We start from the raw sequence: 20160 nt of genomic DNA on the forward strand, positions 1-20160 counted from the left end.
CAGATCTTCTCTGCCAATGCCAAACAGCTTATTTTGCTGTTGCTATTGACTCTTGTTTTGAGCTTCTGGTACCCCAGGTGCTGCCAATCAGCTGCCTCATGTAAGATTTATTGCCATGAAGCATTGTTACAACAAAGACATAATCTACCAAACACACATTTACTTACTTTTTGTGCTAAGTTTATATATATATATATCTCCATATACACATACACACATCAGACTATATATACAGCCACTCTGATCAAATCATCAAACTATGAAACTCCGCCCACTAATCCCTGCTTGTGCCTGTCACTCAAAGGTTAGCTGATGAATATTAACGAGGATTAGACGACGCCCTCACAGTTCTTGAGATGACTGATAACAGTTATGGGTAAATAAAAGACGCTGCTGGGTGTTTTGCTGTGCTGTGTTCCAGGTTTTAGATATGAAAAGTTAAACCTGATGACGGACTTCAGTCTGGTGTAAAGGAAACACAGCATGGAAGAAGGGATAAATGAACAGAACTCACTTTCCCCGGTGCACATTCTGTCCCATCGAGGGGCGGACCCTTCTTGGTCTTGCAAAAATAAGGATTGTCTGGATGACTGCACCAAAGCTGTTTGCACGGGTCAAATGTACGGAACTGAAAGACAAAAAGGAAGACATAAAACAACACAACTAGGGGAGACAGGACATATACACAGGGGTGACACATGCAAGCACGAGTGTACCAAACCTAAACAACAGTTTTGCAGCTCAACACAGCCAGATGGACAGATTATCATGCCAACATTTAGAGGCAGTTTGAGATGTGCAACAAAATTCAATTATAACTTCACATTTAACACTGAAGAGTCTCTGAGAGAAAAGATGGCTAAGTTCTATCTTTCACATACTAGCACACAAGGGTGCATTTCTTTTTCTTTGTTGGAACAAGGCTGCATATGTTTGTGTGTATGTGTATGTGTGTGTGTGTGCGTGTGCGCCTGTGTCTTCGGTGCTGTGCTGTGATGGTTGGTAGACCATCGTTGCACAAACAAATCTTCCTCAGAGATGTGTATCGGTCAAAAATGCAATTGCGGCGTAGAAACTTGGGATCACATCTCCCCAGACCACCAGAGCAAGCGGATCCTGATGCCAAGACTGAAAGCTGCAAAACATAATCCACCCATCCACTACCCCAACCGCCTGCCCTGCTCTCAGGGTCACGGGGGTGCTGGAGCCTACCCCGGCAGTCACTGGGCGGCAGGAGTGGAGACACCCTGGACAGGCCGCCAGGCCATCACACAGGGCCAAGACACACACACACACACCTAGGGACAATTTAGTACGGCTGGTTCACCTGACCTACATGTCTTTGGACTGTGGCAGGAAACCCACACAGACACGGGGAGAACATGCAAACTCCACACAGAGGACGACCCCCAAGGTTGGACTGCCCCGGGGCTCGAACCCAGGACCTTCTTGCTGTGAGGCGACCGTACTGCCCAGTACTACTGTGATGCAAATTCAGAGGCAGAAATATTTAGATATTATTGATGTTGATATTACTGTTATATTAGGCGGCACGGTGGTGCAGTTATCATTATTATTTAATGATAATTATAATATACCCAGTTGTCTCCTGCTATCAAGCAGCACTTAGTGAAAATCTTTGGCGCACAAAGGTTGTTCACATGATGTTGAGCCCAATATTATCTGATGCATTCCCATGCCATCGTTTTATAAATCAGTAAATTACAGTATTTTTCAAACGAATCCACCGGGGCTTCAGGTTGTGATTAACAGGGCTTTGATGTGAGTCGTCTATAATCAGACTGCAAGCGGAAGTGATTGGTTAATTACCTAGTAGCTGATAGTAAGTGATAGCAGTTCAGCCGAGAGGCGGTGTCTGCGGTGTTTAGCCTCCGTTTATGAAGGGGACTGGATAATTACTGGTGCGCTTTAGTGTAAAATGTCTTCAAAGAATTAAAAACCAAGACGGCGGTTTTGGTGTGACTCCATTTCCCTCTCAATAACCCTTTTATTTAGACTGCTCCATATGTGCGGCGATAAATTAGGCGGTGAATCCGCTCCAGCAGAGACGGACACGGTCGGAGACTTCTGTTCACCCGCCTGTTAAAAGGTCACGGAAAACCACCTACCAAACAAATAAAAGGACCCTTTTCTAGCTGCAGCAGCCACTCAAAGCGCTTTATAATCAATAAATACCTCACATCCACCCATGCACCCCGCCTGCAGGGTAACAACCAGCTCCTCAGGGCCAGTCAGGGGTTAGGTGTCTTGCTCAAGGACACCTCGACATTTCTTTTTTGGATTTTCCCCCTTCTTCTCCCCAGTTGTACTCGGCCAATTACCCCTCTCTTCCGAGTCATCCCGGTCTCTGCTCCACCTCCTCTGCTGATCTGGGGAGGGCTACAGACTAACACATGTCTCCTCCCATACATGTGGAGTCACCAGCCACTTCTTTTCACCTGACAGTGAGGAGTTTCACCAGGGGGACGTAGCGCATGGGAGGATCACGCTATTCCCCCCAGTTTCCCCTCCCCCCTGAACATGCGCCCTGACCATCCAGAGGAGGCGCTAATGCAGCAACCAGGACACATACCTGCATCCGGCTTTCCACCAACAGACACGGCCAATTGTGTCTGTAGAGAAGCCCGACCAAGCCAGAGGTAACACAGAGATTTGAACCAGCAATCCCCATGTTGGTAGGCAACGGAATAGACCGCCACGCCACCTGGACGTCCATCACCTCGACATTTCTGCAAGGAGGAGCCGAGGATCGAACCGGCAACCCTCCAGTTACCAGATGACCTGCTCCACCTCCTGAACCACTGTCACCCAGAAACCACCCTGTGTCTTCTTGTCTTTTCTCTCGGTTGAAAATCAAAATCCATACGGACCTCATGTCTTCCTAATAAACCTTTCAATGTGTGACATCAATTTCATGGCCAGATAAGAGATTCTGGATCCAACTGTTTCATTCATTCATTCATTATCTGAACCAGAAGGAAACCGGAGCACCCGGAAGAAACCCACACAGACACGGGGAGAACATCAAAATCAAACTCCACACAGAGGACAACCCGGGACGACCACCAAGGTTGGACTACCCCAGGGCTCGAACCCAGAACCTTCTTGCTGTGAGGCAACCGCGCTAACCACTGCGCCACCGTGCCGCCCTACATTAACTTACATTGTAGCGAATTCAGGGGGCAGCCAGGATGCGAACCAGGGTTGCCCACACCATGGGCGACTGCACTGACCAGTCGACTAAAGGGTCTGACCCGTTAGCCAAGGGCTAGTGAGTCTAGTCATCCGTGGTCGTTCCAATATGTATTAGTCCTGCACTCCAACTTTAACACTTATGCAAGAGGAACACATGCAAGCCAGTGATGTTTAGCTCACTGCCACTTCATGTTGCTGTAAAACTCTGGTTCTTAAAGGATAGGGTCCCTTTTTCGAACCCGGATCTCACTAAAAAGATGTCACACGTCATTTCAAACCACCCCTTTGTTATTGAGAGGCTTAACACTGTGCTGAATCTTGTCGCTTTGCTTCTACAAAGTCCAATGGAGGAGCCTCGTTTTTTGAAAAGTAGATATTTCATCCATCCATCCATTATCTGGACCGCTTATCCTGCTCTCAGGGTCGCAGGGGTGCTGGAGCCTATCCCAGCAGTCATCGGGCGGCAGGCAGGAAGACACCCTGGACAGGCCGCCAAGCCATCACATCCAATTGGTCCACAGGCAAAATACTGTCACCTTTACAAACACCACATAGACTGTCATACTTAGTCAGGGGAGACACCCTGGACAGGCCGCCAGTCCATCACAGGGCACACATTCATACCTAGGGACAATTTAGTACGGCTGATCCACCTGACCTACATGTCTTTGGACTGTGGCAGGAAACCGAAGCACTCGGAGGAAACCCACGCAGACACGGGGAGAACATGCGGAGGATGACCCGAGATGACCCTCAAGGTTAGACTATCCCGGGGCTTGAACCCAGGACCTTCTTGTTGTGAGGCGACCGTGCTAACCACTGCGCCACTGTGCCGCCTCACTCAATAATCCAGGTAAGAAAATCACAGACAGTTGGACATGAAGTTGGGTCAAGATGAACCGATTCAATTTTCTGTGAAATCTCAACAGCGGCTTCTCTTCCAGAGAAAACTTCCCTCTCAGCTCCTAGTAAACTTTTACAGAAGCACCATAGAGAGCATCCTCCACGACTGTGCCACGGTGCTGTATGCCGGCAGCACTGCCGAGAACCAGGAGGACTTGGTCCGGATGGTAAAAATAGCACAGAAGATTGTGGGAATTGTGCTCCCAAACCTGAAGGCTAGGTACATCACTAGGGACCCAACCCACCCAGGTCACAGTCTGTTCATCATCTTTCCATCGGGGAAGAGAAATAGGGCCATCAAAGCCTGAACTAACAGACTGAAGAGCAGCTTCTTCCCCAGAGCTGTAGCCTCCATCACCCCCACTCTCCCATAGCTATGGAGGACTGAGGTGTTTGCCATGCATAAGTGCCTGTTGTGTATTATGTACACATAGAGGACACTACTTGTATTCCCACATGTCTCTATTTCAGTGGCGGCTGGCCAGTACAGGGTGCTGGGGCGCCGTCCCCTACAAATATCAAGAGATGAAAATCTACTTAAACATGTTAAATATAATTTAGTTGTATAATAGAAATAATTATGAAATAAAAGTGTTTTCAGTCTGTGAGCGCCTGTCAGCAGCATTAAATATTGGTTTCAATGGTATTTGGTTGATTCCTGTCTGAATACATGTACTTCCTGGGTGAGGGGCGCCGGCCAAACCATACCTTATGTACGTCCTCAAACTTGTGGCGAGCAGGTGACCTGAGGCTGCTGTCTGATTGGTTTCTTCAGGTTTTCCAGGGGGCGCAGTTCTGTGCACCCCCAGACACTCCCACTTTTATTGGCAGTGAATTGGTATTGTTTTAATGGTTTTTGATCTAATGTGATTGGGCAATTCTTGTGGCTGTCAATCATGTTCACACCCACCACCACGCCTCGTCTCGACTGTCAATCATCCACTGTCTACAAACCCTGATAAAATCTATAGGCTACATTGTCGTTCTTAATAGCTCTGTGTGGACATTAAAGCAGCTGTCAGGTGTGCTGCGCCGAGCTAAATTGCCCCCCCCCCAAACATTTTTAACACCAGCCGCCACTGGTCTGTATTGTTTTTTAAACTATCTAACTTGTGCAGTACCATTTTACTGCACTATCTGCACCGTTTCCCTACCTCACCTAAGTGCCTTATTTATTAGACATAGCGATAGAGGATGCTAACTCATTATATTTATCTTGTTTATTTATCTTGTTTTTCTATTGCTGCTGGTCTGAGTCACCAAACATCATTTTGTTGTATGCCTACAATGCCAATAGTCTCTCGCTCCGTCTCTCTCTGTCTCTTGCTCTCTCTATACATGGAAAAGAACCTCCTACCTGAAGACAATAAAATATCTACCTAAATGAAGACGGACTAGCCCGGTACCGAGCCAACCATGTCTCAGTGATCAGAACGGGAATAGGTCTGATTTTTGTACAGCTCACATTTAATAATACACGTGGTACAAAATGTAACCGTCTCATAAGACTGCGACGCGGCAGCAGCTCCCAGCTATATTACCCAGGAGCAAGGGCGGATGTAGGGCTGGCCGAGTCCACTCTCAAATATCTGGCCACTTTTGTTGTCAACCAACTGTCTAAAGTCAAAATGAAAAAAAAAAATCAAAAGAAAATTAAGCTGATCTTGCGTTAGTGATCAGTAAGCACATCATAATAACTGTCGTGGCTTCAGATCAGAATTTCTATTCTAGTAAGACTTTTAATAATAGAGCTTATTTCCATATATTTCATCACGCATCATAGTCACCCCTGTAGATAAAAGACTGTAGATACCAGATGCTCACATGCAGGGAGGCACCTTTGGCAGAGGCTTTGTCCCACCTGCCATTCATGCACTCAGCTAGAAAATGACTGTTGCCTCATTCTAATACAATCACCCTCTCTATTGCAGAACCATCATCAGAATACTTCATCAGAATCAGAATACTTTATTCATCCCCGAGGGGAAACTGGGTAACCATATAGGGAAAGCAAGTTTATCTGTATAACACATTTCATACATAGGCAATTTAACGTTGCAATTGTATATATAACTTGCATTTGTATTGTAAATAATATACGACAAATTTAAAGAGCAATCGCAGCGTCCTCCACCAAAACTCACGGTCCCTGCTCTGGCTACCTCGATTCTAAATGTTCTGCAGCAGAATGTAGCTATCATGAACAATGAAAAAAATTAAATCTTCAAAACATGTAACCGAACATTTTCCAGGATTATGTATTGACATCAATATAAACATTAGGGGTGTAAGAAAACATCGATACACTTGAGTATGATGATATTATCTTTTGTGATACTGTATCGATTCTCAAAACCACTGTATCGATTTTTAATTGTTTACATGTAAAGGTTCATGATAAACATGTTGTGTTGTGTGTAACCCCACGACCGCTAGACAACAGTGTTGTAATCTATCTTCAGCCATCTGACTCTTCCACTCCAACCCAACAACGTAAACTGAGACAGGAAGTAGCATAAGCACAAAGAACACAGGCCTATGAAACCACAATATATCACCTTTCTTACAGTATCACAATATATCACCATATATTGAACCATAGCCCCTGTATTGTGATACATATTGTACCACCAGATTCTCCCCAGTACACAACCCTAATAAACACGGAATTCATATTTTATATCATCTAAACATGATATAGTTCTTAGCCCCTATATAGTTTATAATTTTGATTTCTTATCCATATCAATAGTCTCCCCTGTGATGGCCTGGCGGCCTGTCCAGGGTGTCACCATATGACTGCTGGAATAGGCTCCAGCATCCCCGCGACCCTGAGAGCAGGGTAAGCGGTCAAGATAATGGATGGATGGATGGATCAATAGTCTCAAACTATTGATATGGATAAGAAACGTCAATATTCATATGACAGTTCTTATCCAATAATGGAAAAGAACTGTCATATGTCAGATCTTTTTGTAATACATGTGTGAATAAGTTAATCGTTGTAAATCACATTTCGGTGGCCTTACGCATACGAAACAGGCAGCGACTGTACAGAAAACGGCTTGTGTTCTATTGTAACAGGTGTCTGAAATTCAGATTTGACCAGAAATGTAAAGAGCTTTGAGAGGCTGTTGCAGCTGGAAAAGCGCTTTATAAAATACAACTTGATTGACTGATATCAATTCTTTTTTTATCTCTCATTCATCTCTTTTCATCTCTTACCCCCTGTATTATAGTCTAGTAACTTAGTGTGGAACTTCGTGTGTAACTTACTGTGTAACTTAGTGTGTGTAACTTAGTGTGTAACTTAGTATGTAACTTCATGCTTAACTTAGTGTGTAACTTACTGTGTAACTTTGTGTGTAACCTCGTGCTGTTTGTCTGTTCAGTTGTAGTGTAATGCACCGACCTCAGAAGACACACTCCTTGCATGTGAAAATATACTTGGCGTAATAAAGAAAACTGATTCTGATTCTGGTTCTGGTTCTAACAGAGTACACTGAAGTGCACTGTGAGAAAAACACGTCATGTCACAGGACGAGTGTTTCACCCCCGACGTCTGTGGTCAGCTTACTCCCCCGATGTGACCCGGCTTTTTAGTTGAACAAATAAACGAAGGTAAAAGGTCAGAAGCACATCTCGGGAACGGGGATCCATCTTGTTTAGCTTGTGTTTACACTGCCGGTGACAGAATATTCATCACCCTGCCCACCCTGCCATCTGCGCTGCATGCTACAAAGCCAGCTAGCAGATGGGGCAGTGCTCAATTAGCAGACGTCTGTTTGAGATGCAGGTCTGCGTGGTGTCTGCCTCTCCAACTCAAGTCTCGTGATGTTTGTTTAAAGAGTTGTTTTGTCAAGAACATGGTGCTTTGTGTGTAGTTGTTCATTTGCTTTACGCTCGCAACGATCTTCAGACGAATTATTTTGATGTTCGTTCATTCATTCATCCATCCATTATGCAAACCGCTTATCCTTACTCAGGGTCGCAGGGATGCTGGAGCCTATCCCAGCAGTCATTGGGTGGCAGGCGGGGAGACACCCTGGACAGGCCGCCAGTCCATCACAGGGCCCACACACACACACACACACACACACACACACATACACCTAGGGACAATTTAGTATGGTCGATTCACCTGACCTACATGTCTTTGGACTGTGGGAGGAAACCGGGGCCCCCGGAAGAAACCCACGCAGACACGGGGAGAACATGCAAACTCCACACAGAGGACGACCCAGGATGACCCCCAAGGTTGGACTACCCCGGGGCTCGAACCCAGAACCTTCTTGCTGTGAGGCGACTGCGCTAACCACTGCACCACCATGCCGCCTCCCTAACATATTTCAGACCTTATTGTGTGAGTATTTTTGAAAAAAGATGGATATCATTAATTAAGACAACACAATTGTGCATCACGAAATGAGAATGTCCAAATTTCATCTCGATGTAATACCATGGAAAGACAATGAACGTCAGTATTAAACTGCTGCCCAGCCCTAATGTCCCTGTTCTCTTTAATGGTTTTACAAAAAAAACAAGTCCATGTCTGTGGTGTGTCTCTACTCATGTCTGTTTAACTAATATCTGCTGTTCTACTCACCGAGGTGCAGATCTTATAACCCACACCGAAGTCAAACCGGCATTGCTCATCCATAGAATAGTTGATGCCAGGAAGTTCGGGCAGTTGAGGCCAGTCATGTTTGAAGGGGTCGTCCAGAAGACAGTCATAGGTGCTATCAGAAAAAAAACGAGACAAAGAGGACATCCTGCTTTGAGCTAGAGGAGTTGCTAGGATGACTCTAGGATGACCCCAGTGTTAATGAGGCACAAGTCTTTTCAGGTTATTACACGTTTTTAAAGTCGCCACCAATAATCTGCACATCTAACAAGTGCTGGTACTCTACCTAGTCTTGTAAATCTCTAACCGGTTGAATGTGATTCATTTTGACGGAGAGAGTTGTTCTATATTGCCTACATGTAACAGAATGAATTGTGAGTTTTTCCATTGGTGGAGATTCAAAGATGAACATCTCAGCCGATCTGCCTTGTGGTTGCTATAGCAACTACAGCGACAGAGACGACGTCAGCAAGTATTGTGTACATTATAAAGATGCCACCGCCACGACGAAAACATGGAAACAACATTGAAACGCTTGGAAATGTCCCTTTAAATAGCTTTTTAATTTTCGTCTCGCTGCTCTGTCTCCTCCTCCATCAATTTTTTTCCCCCTCTCAAGTCTTTTCGTTTGTCTCTCTGAGTAAAATTTCTCCTTTCTATTGCCCAAACTAACCCCTTCTGCATCCAAGCCTGTAACGTACTGGTTATTTTCTCTTCTGCGACTACTAACTAAAGTTGGTCTCATTCTGAAACCCACCACACTGTATGCAGCTGACGTTGGATTGCCATTTACCTTGGTGAACTGTCAATACTTGGCATACGTGCTCCACTGAATATTCCCTAGCACGTATTGATCACTTTACAGCTGAATGGAAAACTAGATGTGCTGACCCCTCCTGAGGCTGTATGGGTAATATATAATTAAACTTATTATTTTATTATTTAGTTCAGATCAAAGCAAGAGAGACAAGACGGAGATGGTTTTGACATGTGTGGAGGAGAGATGCTGGGTATATTGGGAGAAGGATGCTGAATATGGAGCTGCCAGGTAAGAGGAAAAGAGGAAGGCCAAAGAGGAGGTTTATGGATGTGGTGAGGGAGGACATGCGGGTGGCTGGTGTGACAGAGGAAGATGCAGAGGACAGGAAGAGATGGAAACGGATGATCCGCTGTGGCGCCCCCTAACGGGAGCAGCTGAAAGTAGTAGTAGCAGTAATAGTAGTAGCAGATCATTCAGTTCAGATCAATTTTAAAATGATATATAAATACACATAGCGATAAGTCAAATCAGCCATCTCACACAGGCAGGCGTAGTCTCAGAAGCTGTATTAGTGTGGACCCTATGTATACGTTGTGTCCAGATGAACTGATTCAGCCAACTTCGATTTTCTTACCTGGATTATTGAGCATGCATAAAGACATTCAGCTGCATGAGTACCCAAACCCCCCCCCCCAGCTCACCCCCCACCTGCTGTGTGGTGCATGTGACATGGGGTGTGTGACATGTGACGTGACTGCTAGTGTGTGTCTGACTCACTTGATGTATCGCTTCAGCTCCTGTCCGCTACACATGGACCAGTGGTAGCGATGAAAGGCCGCTTGCACCAGAGGCGCCATGACGCTCCCCATGGCTGTTTCGTCCCCACAGCGGTTGCCCTGGCCATCGTGCTCCATCCCCAATCTGTGTCCGAGTGGATGGAGAAAAGGTAAGCATTGTACAAAAACACATTTACCATCTGAGCAGACAGATACCAACATATACAAATATCCATCCATCCATTATCTTAACCGCTTATCCTGCTCTCAGGGTCGCGGGGATGCTGGAGCCTATCCCAGCAGTCATTGGGCGGCAGGCAGGAAGACACCCTGGACAGGCCGCCAGGCCATCACATCCGCTTGGTCCACAGGCAAAATACTATCATCTTTATAAACACCACACAAACTGTCATACTTAGACTTGGACTGCTTTTATTTGTCATTGCTTCATATGCATGTCTCACACATACAAGGGAACGAAATTACATTTCACAAGGACTTCAGTGCCACATAAAAACAAACGACACAATAAATATTAAAAAGAAAAAGTACATTAAAAACAAGAATTATTTCACAGACCCAAACATCACAAGCACACCTGACACGGACATTACAGCAATTCTATTTTATATGTATATTTATTTCTAAATATGTTATCATCATTAGATTGTTATATATTTATTATATATGCTTCCCTGCGACCCTGAGAGCAGGATAAGCAGTTCGGATAATGGATGGATAACATAATAATGTATAATTAATTAATTTATATTCTATAATTAATACTATTTATTACTATATAATTAATATATTATATCATTATTTCATTTATATATTTACAGAACTTTATAACATTTTTATATCGCAGTTTACGTTTATTTATTAATATGTTTTCTACCTATGTTACCAGCTATGTATTAACATGAATATTTACATATATATCCTTTTTGCTTTATTTATTCGTATTATATATCCACTACTATATTTACAACACTTTATTATTTTTTTGCGTGAGTGACGGTAGTGACTGATATAATTTACTGCTCCTATTATAAACGTCTGCTATCATTTCTGTATCCTTCTTTATTAACTTCTCCTCCCTCATTATATTATTATATATATATTTATCCATTCATTTATTTTTTCATATTGTTGATTCATAAACCAAAACCTTATTCATTCACTTACTCATTGAGTTTTTGTGAAAAAATTTTGTGATCACGTCTAATTTTCCTATTTATATGTATACACACACACACACACACACACACACTCTTGTCTAAAGCTCAGTGGCGGCTGGCCAGTACAGGATGCTGGGCACCACCCCCTTCAAATATCAAGAGATGAAACTCTACATAAATATCTATCTATCTATCTATCTATATATATATATATATCTATATATATATATATATATATATATCCATCTATATCTCTATACATACATACACACACACACACACACACACACACACACACACACACACACACACACACACACACACACACACATATATATATATACACTCATTGTAGAACAAAAACAAAGGTATCCGTAGAATCAGCACATCCCAAGGATTGCACAGTTCGAAAAATATTTCAAAAACCAAGTAAAAAATTTGATTTGCGAAATTGAGTTTATTCTGTGGTGATTTGCGGCAGCGGTGGGGGATTTGGGGCGATTAATACACACATTGGCAAAGAAGCTTGATGAATGGATTGAAAATTATGACATTTGATCATTTTCGTTAATAACATTCGTTCATCGTCGATTATATCGTAAAGATCAGATGATGTTGGTTGTTTTGGTGAGACTATTTTCCGCGGGCAACGCCAGGTACCTCTCCTAGTGTTAAATATAATTTAGTTGTATAATGCAAATAATTATGAAAGAAAAGTGTTTTCAGTCTGTGAGTGTCTGTCAGCAGCATTAAATATTGGCTCAAATGGTATTTGGTTGATTCCTGTCTGAATACATATACTTCCTGGTTGAGGGGCGCCGGCCAAACCATATCTTATGTAAGCCCTCAGACTTGTGGCGAGCAGGTGACCTGAGGCTGCTGTCTGATTGGTTTATTCAGATTTTCCAGGGGGCGCAGTTCTGTGCACCCCAGACACGCCCACTGTTATTGGCAATGAACTGGTATTGTTTTAATGTTTTTTTATCTGATGTGATTGGACAATTCTTGTGGCTGTCAATCATGTTCACACCCACCACCACGCCTCGTCTCGACTGTCAATCATCCACCGTCTACGAACCCTGATAAAATCTATAGGCTACATGGTCCTTCTTAATAACTCTGTGACTGTTTGGACATTAAAGCAGCTGTCAGGTGTGCTGCACCAAGGTAGATTGCCCCCCCCCCCCCCCAAACATCGTTAGCACCAGCCACCACTGCTAAAGATAGAAAGACACTAAGATTTGCATCATCAAGTAACTGTAAGGAAATAAGTCCTGTCGGGGCCTATGGCTCATTATTCTGAAGCTCACGGGTTCAGATGTACCTGCACACAGGAAGACTACCCCACCACACCTGTATGGTGAATTAAACCTAGACTCTAATGTTGAATTCTAAGAAGAAAAAGGTCCCATTATTTTAATCCCATGGTGTTACTCTATCCAGGGTCCATCCTCCCCCTCCAGATTTCACTACCGCAGCTTAAACAGTAAAGCCCTTTAGGGATAACAGCCATGACTATATGGGTGGAAAATATGCAAAGTTCTTATCCTCTCTGGATCATAAGAGGTGACTTCCCTTTTGACTTCCACTTACCTGGCCCTATATATGAACCAGTTCAATTTCTGAGTTTAACTTTGATTTTTTTTTTTTCTGGATCTCATTATGAAGACCTCCTCGACTGTGATGTGACAAAAATAAACATCCATTTTAAACAAAAGTTAACTTTGGGCCCAATTACCACCAACATGTACTAGGCGATATTGCTAATAAGCATTACATGTTTTACATATTCTTTCTACTGCAAAAAGGGATATGTGCAGTATCATGAAACAACCTTTGAACATTTTATCTTTTATAGAAAGCTCCATTATTCCCTCCATAACCATTCCAACTAACCCCCTCACCCATTAGTACCCCTGATACACCCATACACCCTGACAAAACATGTATGATATATATATATATATATATATATATATATATATATATATATGCCGGCAGCCATACATGTACCCTGGCTCTGCATAATGATGGAAGCTAAGCAGGTGCGGGCTTGGCTAGTACTTGGATGGGAGAAAACCGAGTTGCTGCCGGAAGTGGTGTTGGTGGACCAGTCGGGGGCAGTCTTCCCTCTGGTCCTAACAAAATCAACAAATATCAAATCCCAGTGTCCCAGTGCAATGACAGGGACACTGTGCTGTAGGAGATGCCGTCCTTCGGATGAGACGTTAAACCGAGGTCCTGACCCACTGTGGTCATTAAAGATCCCATGGCACTTATCACAAACAGTAGGGAGTCCCCAGTGTCCTGGCAAAATTCCCAACCTGGCTCTCTCCATCTGGCAGCTTAATCATCCCCCCATGTAATTGGCTCGGTGATTACTTGCTCTCCACCTCAAGCTGATGTGTGGTGAGCGTTCTGGCGCAAAATGGCTGCCGTGCATCACCCAGGTTGTGCTACACATTGGTGGTGGTTGAGGCGAGTTTCCCCCTTCAATGTGAAGCCCTTTGGGTGTCTAGAAAAGCGCCATATAAATGCAATGATTATTATTATTATTATTATTATATGAGGAAGAAAAAATACTACTACATATCCATCCATTATCCGAACCATTTATCCTGCTCTCAGGGTCGTGGGGATGCTACAGCCTATCCCAACGGGAGACACCCTGGACAGGCCGCCGGGCCATCACACAGGACCCACACACACACACACACACACACACACACACACACACACACACACACACACACACACACACACACACACACACACACACACACATTCACACCCTGGGACAATTTAGTATGGCCGATTCACCTGACCTACATGTGTTTGAGTCACCTGACCTACATGTGTTTGAGTCACCTGACCTCCATGTGTTTGGACTGTGGGGGGAAACCGGAGCCCCTGGAGGAAACCCACACAGACACGGGGAGAACATGCAAACTCCACACAGATGACAACCCAGGACGACCCCCAAGGTTGGGCTACCCCGGGGCTCGAACCCAGGACCTTCTTGCTGTGAGGCGACCGTGCTAACCACTGCACCACCGTGCTGCCAATACTACTTCAAGGAATAATAATAACAATGATAATAATAAGTGTTCAAAATCAAATCAATCTAACCGACCAACCAGTCAATAAATCAATGACAGTAGTAGAGTTTGCCAAGCCTCCATGTTTTTCTACTTTCAGTGTGTTAACGGGTTATATACTGCAGAGAGCCTCGCTCTGACACCATCCTGTCTTTCTCAAGCTCTTTCCTTTGGTCAGAGCATTTCAGAAATTCAAATCATATATAAAATTATATATATTAAATCTTTTTTTCCAGTTTTTAAGACATCACAGAGGTCATGTTGACGGTGACTGACGACCTCCGATGTAGGAATTATTCTCCGACGTATAATATGGGCTACTGTTAAGCCAGTCACCGAGCTTTAGCCTTCTCATAAAAGCCTTTTTTTTCTTTTGTATTCATGAGCTCCACGCATTTAACAGAAACAATGACACCCTGCTCCTCAAAGATGTCCCGCTGTGCCACAGATCTAACGGGAGGCGTCTGGGATTTTCACTTTGAGTTAAGATCAAACTTGGCATTCGGGGGCTCCGCCTGACATGTCAAGAGATTTTGTACCCGCCTGACAAAAACGTCACCTTTTGACTGTCACGGTCTACAGGAGGGAAGAGTATAATGTATGTGAATCCAAGTGGAAGAAGATAAGTCAGACAGAAAATGGTGTCTTCCCTTAAAGGATAATTCCCTTTTTTTAAAACCCGGGTCTTAGTTTTGCGCATATCGGTTATGATCTCACTTCACTGTTCAGCTTCATTTAGTAGATTTGGACACAGGACCACCGCTGGACTCTGCTTCACAACAGTGTCTTATGGGACAACTGAACAGACATATTTCAACAAGTCCAATTTAACCCAATAATCTAAACCACGTATTCGGAAGTGCGAACCTAGGTGAAAGTTATGATGTGAAATGTCCAATATGATCAATGGTGGTTGACATTGCTGATCTACTTCCCGGTTCAACCTGCAGGAAGTAGCAGCCTATACTTACCGTAGATAGTAGTAACCATCCATAAACTAGCTGGCCAGCACCATAGAGAAGTCATAATAAAGTAAGAATAGTCACAATAGAGAAGGTGTCTCGAGGGTGTCTGGCTGAAGAGCTGGGGTTGGATTGGCTGGGGGAGCCTGGTCTGCTGTGTCCTGTGGGCCCAAGGACCACGGCCCTGCCCAGAGCTGTGCCCGAAGACGAAGCACCGAGGGCGGTCTGACAGGACGCGGAAGCAGGGAAGGCTAAGCTAACGGCTAGCCCATGAAGACTGGCAGTTCATCCTGGCTGGCATTCATTCCCTTGGACAGTGATTTTATTTTATTTTTTGTATGTTGGAAATAGTATGTGTTTTTGTAGTTTTTGTAGTTTGGATGTGTTTTTGTCTTTGTGTTGTACTGCTGTGGGCTGGGGAAAACGATATTTCATTTCATTGCATGTACACAAGTGCATGAAATGAAACGACAAATAAATGTTCCTGATTCATAGGTAATGGACAGTCATGGACACAGTCTGACCGACACACTAGGGGGGGTTTGTAGCTTAAAGGACACATTTAACATTCCTGTTCACTTTTCCCATGTGACGCTGTTGTAAAGCTGAGTCCAGCGGTGGTCCCGTGTCCAACAGTTAATTTAAGATAAGCAAATGTGGGCAATTGACGGAACTAAAAACCTGCACCAAATATGTAACACAGAGAGCCAACGCCAAAGTCTTTTTTACAAATTTCAAGCAGAAATCCATGAGAACTTATAACGTTGGACTGGTGTGGGTGGCGAGAGCTAGCAGCATGTGGCTAGTTAGCAAGAGCCCCGGGATAGCTGATTAGCTCAGAGTCGACAGACGAGATCAGGAATCAGGAACACTTTGTCATTTCACTTCATACACTTACGTACATGAAATGAAACAAAATACCGTTTCCCCCAGCCCACAGCAAGCAACACAAAGACAAAAACACATCCTAAAACTACAAGAACACACATATCCACACTAACACAAACCCAAAACTAAACAAAAAATCACTGTCCAAGGGAACGAACACCAGCCAGGATGACTGTTGGAACCATCGCTTTGCATGGGCTAGCAGTTAGCTTAGCCCGGCCCACTTCTGCGCCCTGTCATACCGCCCTCGGCGTTTCCTCCTCGGGCGCAGCTCCAAGCAAGGCCGTGGTCCCCAGGCCCACCAAACGAAGCAGACCCAAGCTCTCTCTGCCGATCCAGCGCCAGCTCTCTCAGCCAGACACCCTCAACACATAACCCCGCACTCCTCACAAGGACACCAAAAACACCACAGCCAACCCCAGGTAAGGCCGCCGCCAGACCGCCCTCAGTGTTATCGGAACTGCCAGTCTGCATGGGCTAGCAGTTAGCTTAGCCTGCCCCGCTCTCCCAGCCGATCCAGCGCCAGCTCTCCCAGCCATCAAACGAAGACAAACTTGGACGCAGACGTGGACAAAGACACTGCATGGACGGTGCTGGGTGAGGCCGCTGTAAATGTGAATTTGCGCCGCCATCTTCTGACACTGGCACTGGGTGAGGCCGCTGCAAACACGAATTTGCGGCGCCGTCTTCCCACACCGGAAGCAATGGGGATTTCCACAGTGCTGCTTTATTCTGTTGTACATACATCGACCATACAATGCCAGGTCTTCACGGCACTGTGTTCCCTGATCATACATACACAGTACAACATGAAAATTATAACGTGCACCAACTTGTTATGGTGAGAGTTCGTTCCTGTGGACGTCGGTCGAAGCAGCACTGAGAATGGCTCTACACTAGTGCATCACAACCAAACAAAAAGGAGCGGCCACCCTGTGGCGCTATTTGCATTGCATTTATATGTACTAGACTCTGACTGTTACGAACTACAAACAAGGTGTAGCAGCCATTGTGGCTGGTGTGCAGTCAGCTCAGCAGTAAACAGTTCCCACCCTTGTAGAAAAGGATCCTGGGACCAACGCTAACACAGACAGTCTAATGTAGTACACACTACATCACACTGTATGGGAACACTGTTGTATAGTCATATTGATTGTCATGGACACATCAACATCACATTTCAATCTTATTTCCTGTTTCAGTAGGAACGTGTTTACTGCTGCACCAGTGTTCGTCCTACCCAGTCAAAACGCAGCAATTTGTTTTGTGAGGGATAATGGCGTGTATCAACAGCAGATGTTGAAGACTAATTAAAAGGAAGGAAGACTTCACTCCTCTGAGGACAGAGTCAAGTCATATGATTAGCAGGGGAGGAAATCTTGATATTTGTCCTCCCATTGACACACGAGTACAGGGCAGGGATGGTCCCACTGCTCCTTACTTCCCTTTATTCCCTCTCTAGACAATTAATTTCCGGAATCCTTTTTTAGATTCGTTACTGGGTTATTCATTATTTACTGTAACTTATATAATCATTAAGTTTCACTTGTTTCACAACAACTTGTGTAGTAGTTGTAATTTTCTGCATTGTTTTGCTATAATTTAGGTATTCATTAAGCAACTTATTGGATGTTTATTTTAGAATCTGTTACTCCTTTTCTATTCTACTGCATGTCTATCTGTCCTCGAAGAGGGATCCTTTCTCTGATAATCTCCATGAGGTTTCGTCCACCTTTTTTTCCTGATAAGATCTTTTTCTTCTCATCTGAATTGATGGTTTAAGGACAGGAGCTGTCGCACATTATACAGAATGTTGTGACTGTAAAGCCCTCTGGAACTAAACTGGGATTTTGGTTGATACCTGACTGGACTATTATTCCTTCTAGGGGAAATTTGATGCCACAGCCTGGACACTAGAAAACAAGCTTAACTCCCTTCTGACTGACATCCATCCATCCATCCATACATTTAGACATGGCTACCTACACAAGTACACGACATACTGTGAACATATGTACATGACTTGACAGAAAATGGTAGCTGATTTGTGTGCCTTCTTTTGTCAGGGTTTGGGTATCTAAAGGTCATTGTGTGTGTGACATTCTTGGTAAGAAGTGGGGTTGTTGTGAAGCGTCTAGTGTGTTGGTGTAGTGTTGTGTGTCCGTCACGTCTCGCTGTCAACCTTCACCGCTGGCTAGCATAAATGTGAACAGGAGAGCCGAGCACCTAAGTCTCTCCCTGCCAGTACACAGCCTCTCCAACAGCAAGCCCTATGTAGCGCCTCCTCATGGCGACACACAGCAACTAGGTACACCGTGGACCCTGACAAGGGACTCGGAGGAGGTCTGGCCCCTAGACGTGCGGTACACAGGCCCACCGGTGTGTGGATATTCCCTGATGCCCACGAAACAGCCCCCAGCTATGGGTTAAATAGTGCCACCTAGTGGATACCTCGGGAGAGGAATAGACTACGGGAGTAAACCCCTACACAACATCAATGTCCACAATGCTGTTGTTTTGTGTTTTTCTTGCCCTTTTGTGTGGGTTTAAGTGGGAGAGTCCTGCTGGCGTCGTGTGTGGCTGCCGCTTCTCCCTCTCGTAGCCCCCCTTCCCATCCACCCCTGTATGTTTGCCCCCCTTCCCATCCAGCCCTGTATGTTTGCCCCCCTTCCCATCCACCCCTGTATGTTTGCCCCCCTTCCCATCCACCCCTGTATGTCTGTGTTGTGTTTATCTGTTGTCTTGTTTCACCCTGTTCATTGTAAAGCCACTTTGAGTGTTAGAAAAGCACTATATAAGATTGATTTATTATCATTATTATTAATAATATTAATATTAAGTGTTTGGCAGCCATTGCTGATTTTTCTCCACCTGAGTTGGTTTTATGAGAAGACGCTTGTTGGGAATCGGTGGTGAACTGGGTGGAAGGCGCGACAGCCCTGCACAGTTTTCCCCCTTTTAATGCTTTGAGGTTTTGATATGTTGGTTATGAGTTGATGTGTTAATGGCAGGGCCCGGTGGGTTCCCCTTCTTTTTGTTCTGTTTAACTTTGTGTTTTCTGGGGTGAAAAATTCTGTTTTTTAAAAGGCCGTTTTTGGCTGCATCCTCCTTCTTTCATTGCTGTCCTTATTTGACGGAGTCGTTTCTATCAGGCCATTAAAGGAACATAAACCACAGAGACGAAAAATGTTACAAAACATACAAATCAGGCAAAGACTGAATACAGATGAGGGGTTACGGATGGACTATTTCGGTTGTCTGCAAATTGGTGCACTCAGATCAGATTAACCAGCGACCAGGTCCCTGTGTTGAAGGACATGCTTAATAAACAACGAAATCCAATAAAGAAGAACACATTGTCGGTCAAAACACCCAAAGCCAATCTGCTTAAAGGTCCCTGGTGTCACTTAACACTGAAATCATAAAAAAAAAAGCTTGTGGGAGATGTTTGCTGAATATGTAATGTGTGCGACCCTGATTCTACAGGGGAGCATAATTGTTTGCCTTGCACTCCAACACAACCTGGGTGAACCGGGGCACCTCTGTCTGCCCGCCCTTGGATGGGGCGACAAACAAACACATAAATAAAAGCACACAGAACCACAACGAAATGCCCCCCATATACAGAGACCCACCACCACCAGCACCTGCATATCCTGCCACATCCAGCCAGCTGCCTGCCTGTCCACAACGCACGACTGCTGAGCGGTTCGCCCGCCTTTCAGCTCATCTTTGGTGTTTCTGAAAACTGA

At 44.5% G+C, this 20160-nt stretch overlaps 1 protein-coding gene across 1 annotated transcript in view; it reads right to left on the bottom strand.

Annotated features, from left to right (window-relative positions):
- Nucleotides 1-20160, bottom strand: part of adamts3 (ADAM metallopeptidase with thrombospondin type 1 motif, 3) — a 202440-nt gene that overhangs the window by 53362 nt on the left and 128918 nt on the right. The window contains exons 9-11 of the mRNA XM_056280392.1: nucleotides 10281-10424; nucleotides 8726-8858; nucleotides 515-628 (exon numbers count right to left, since the gene is read on the bottom strand). Of these exons, the coding sequence (XP_056136367.1) occupies nucleotides 515-628; nucleotides 8726-8858; nucleotides 10281-10424 (391 nt within the window). The remainder of the gene's footprint in view (nucleotides 1-514; nucleotides 629-8725; nucleotides 8859-10280; nucleotides 10425-20160) is intronic.

This window comes from Lampris incognitus, chromosome 1 (genome assembly GCF_029633865.1).
Source record: "Lampris incognitus isolate fLamInc1 chromosome 1, fLamInc1.hap2, whole genome shotgun sequence".
NCBI lineage: Eukaryota > Metazoa > Chordata > Actinopteri > Lampriformes > Lampridae > Lampris > Lampris incognitus.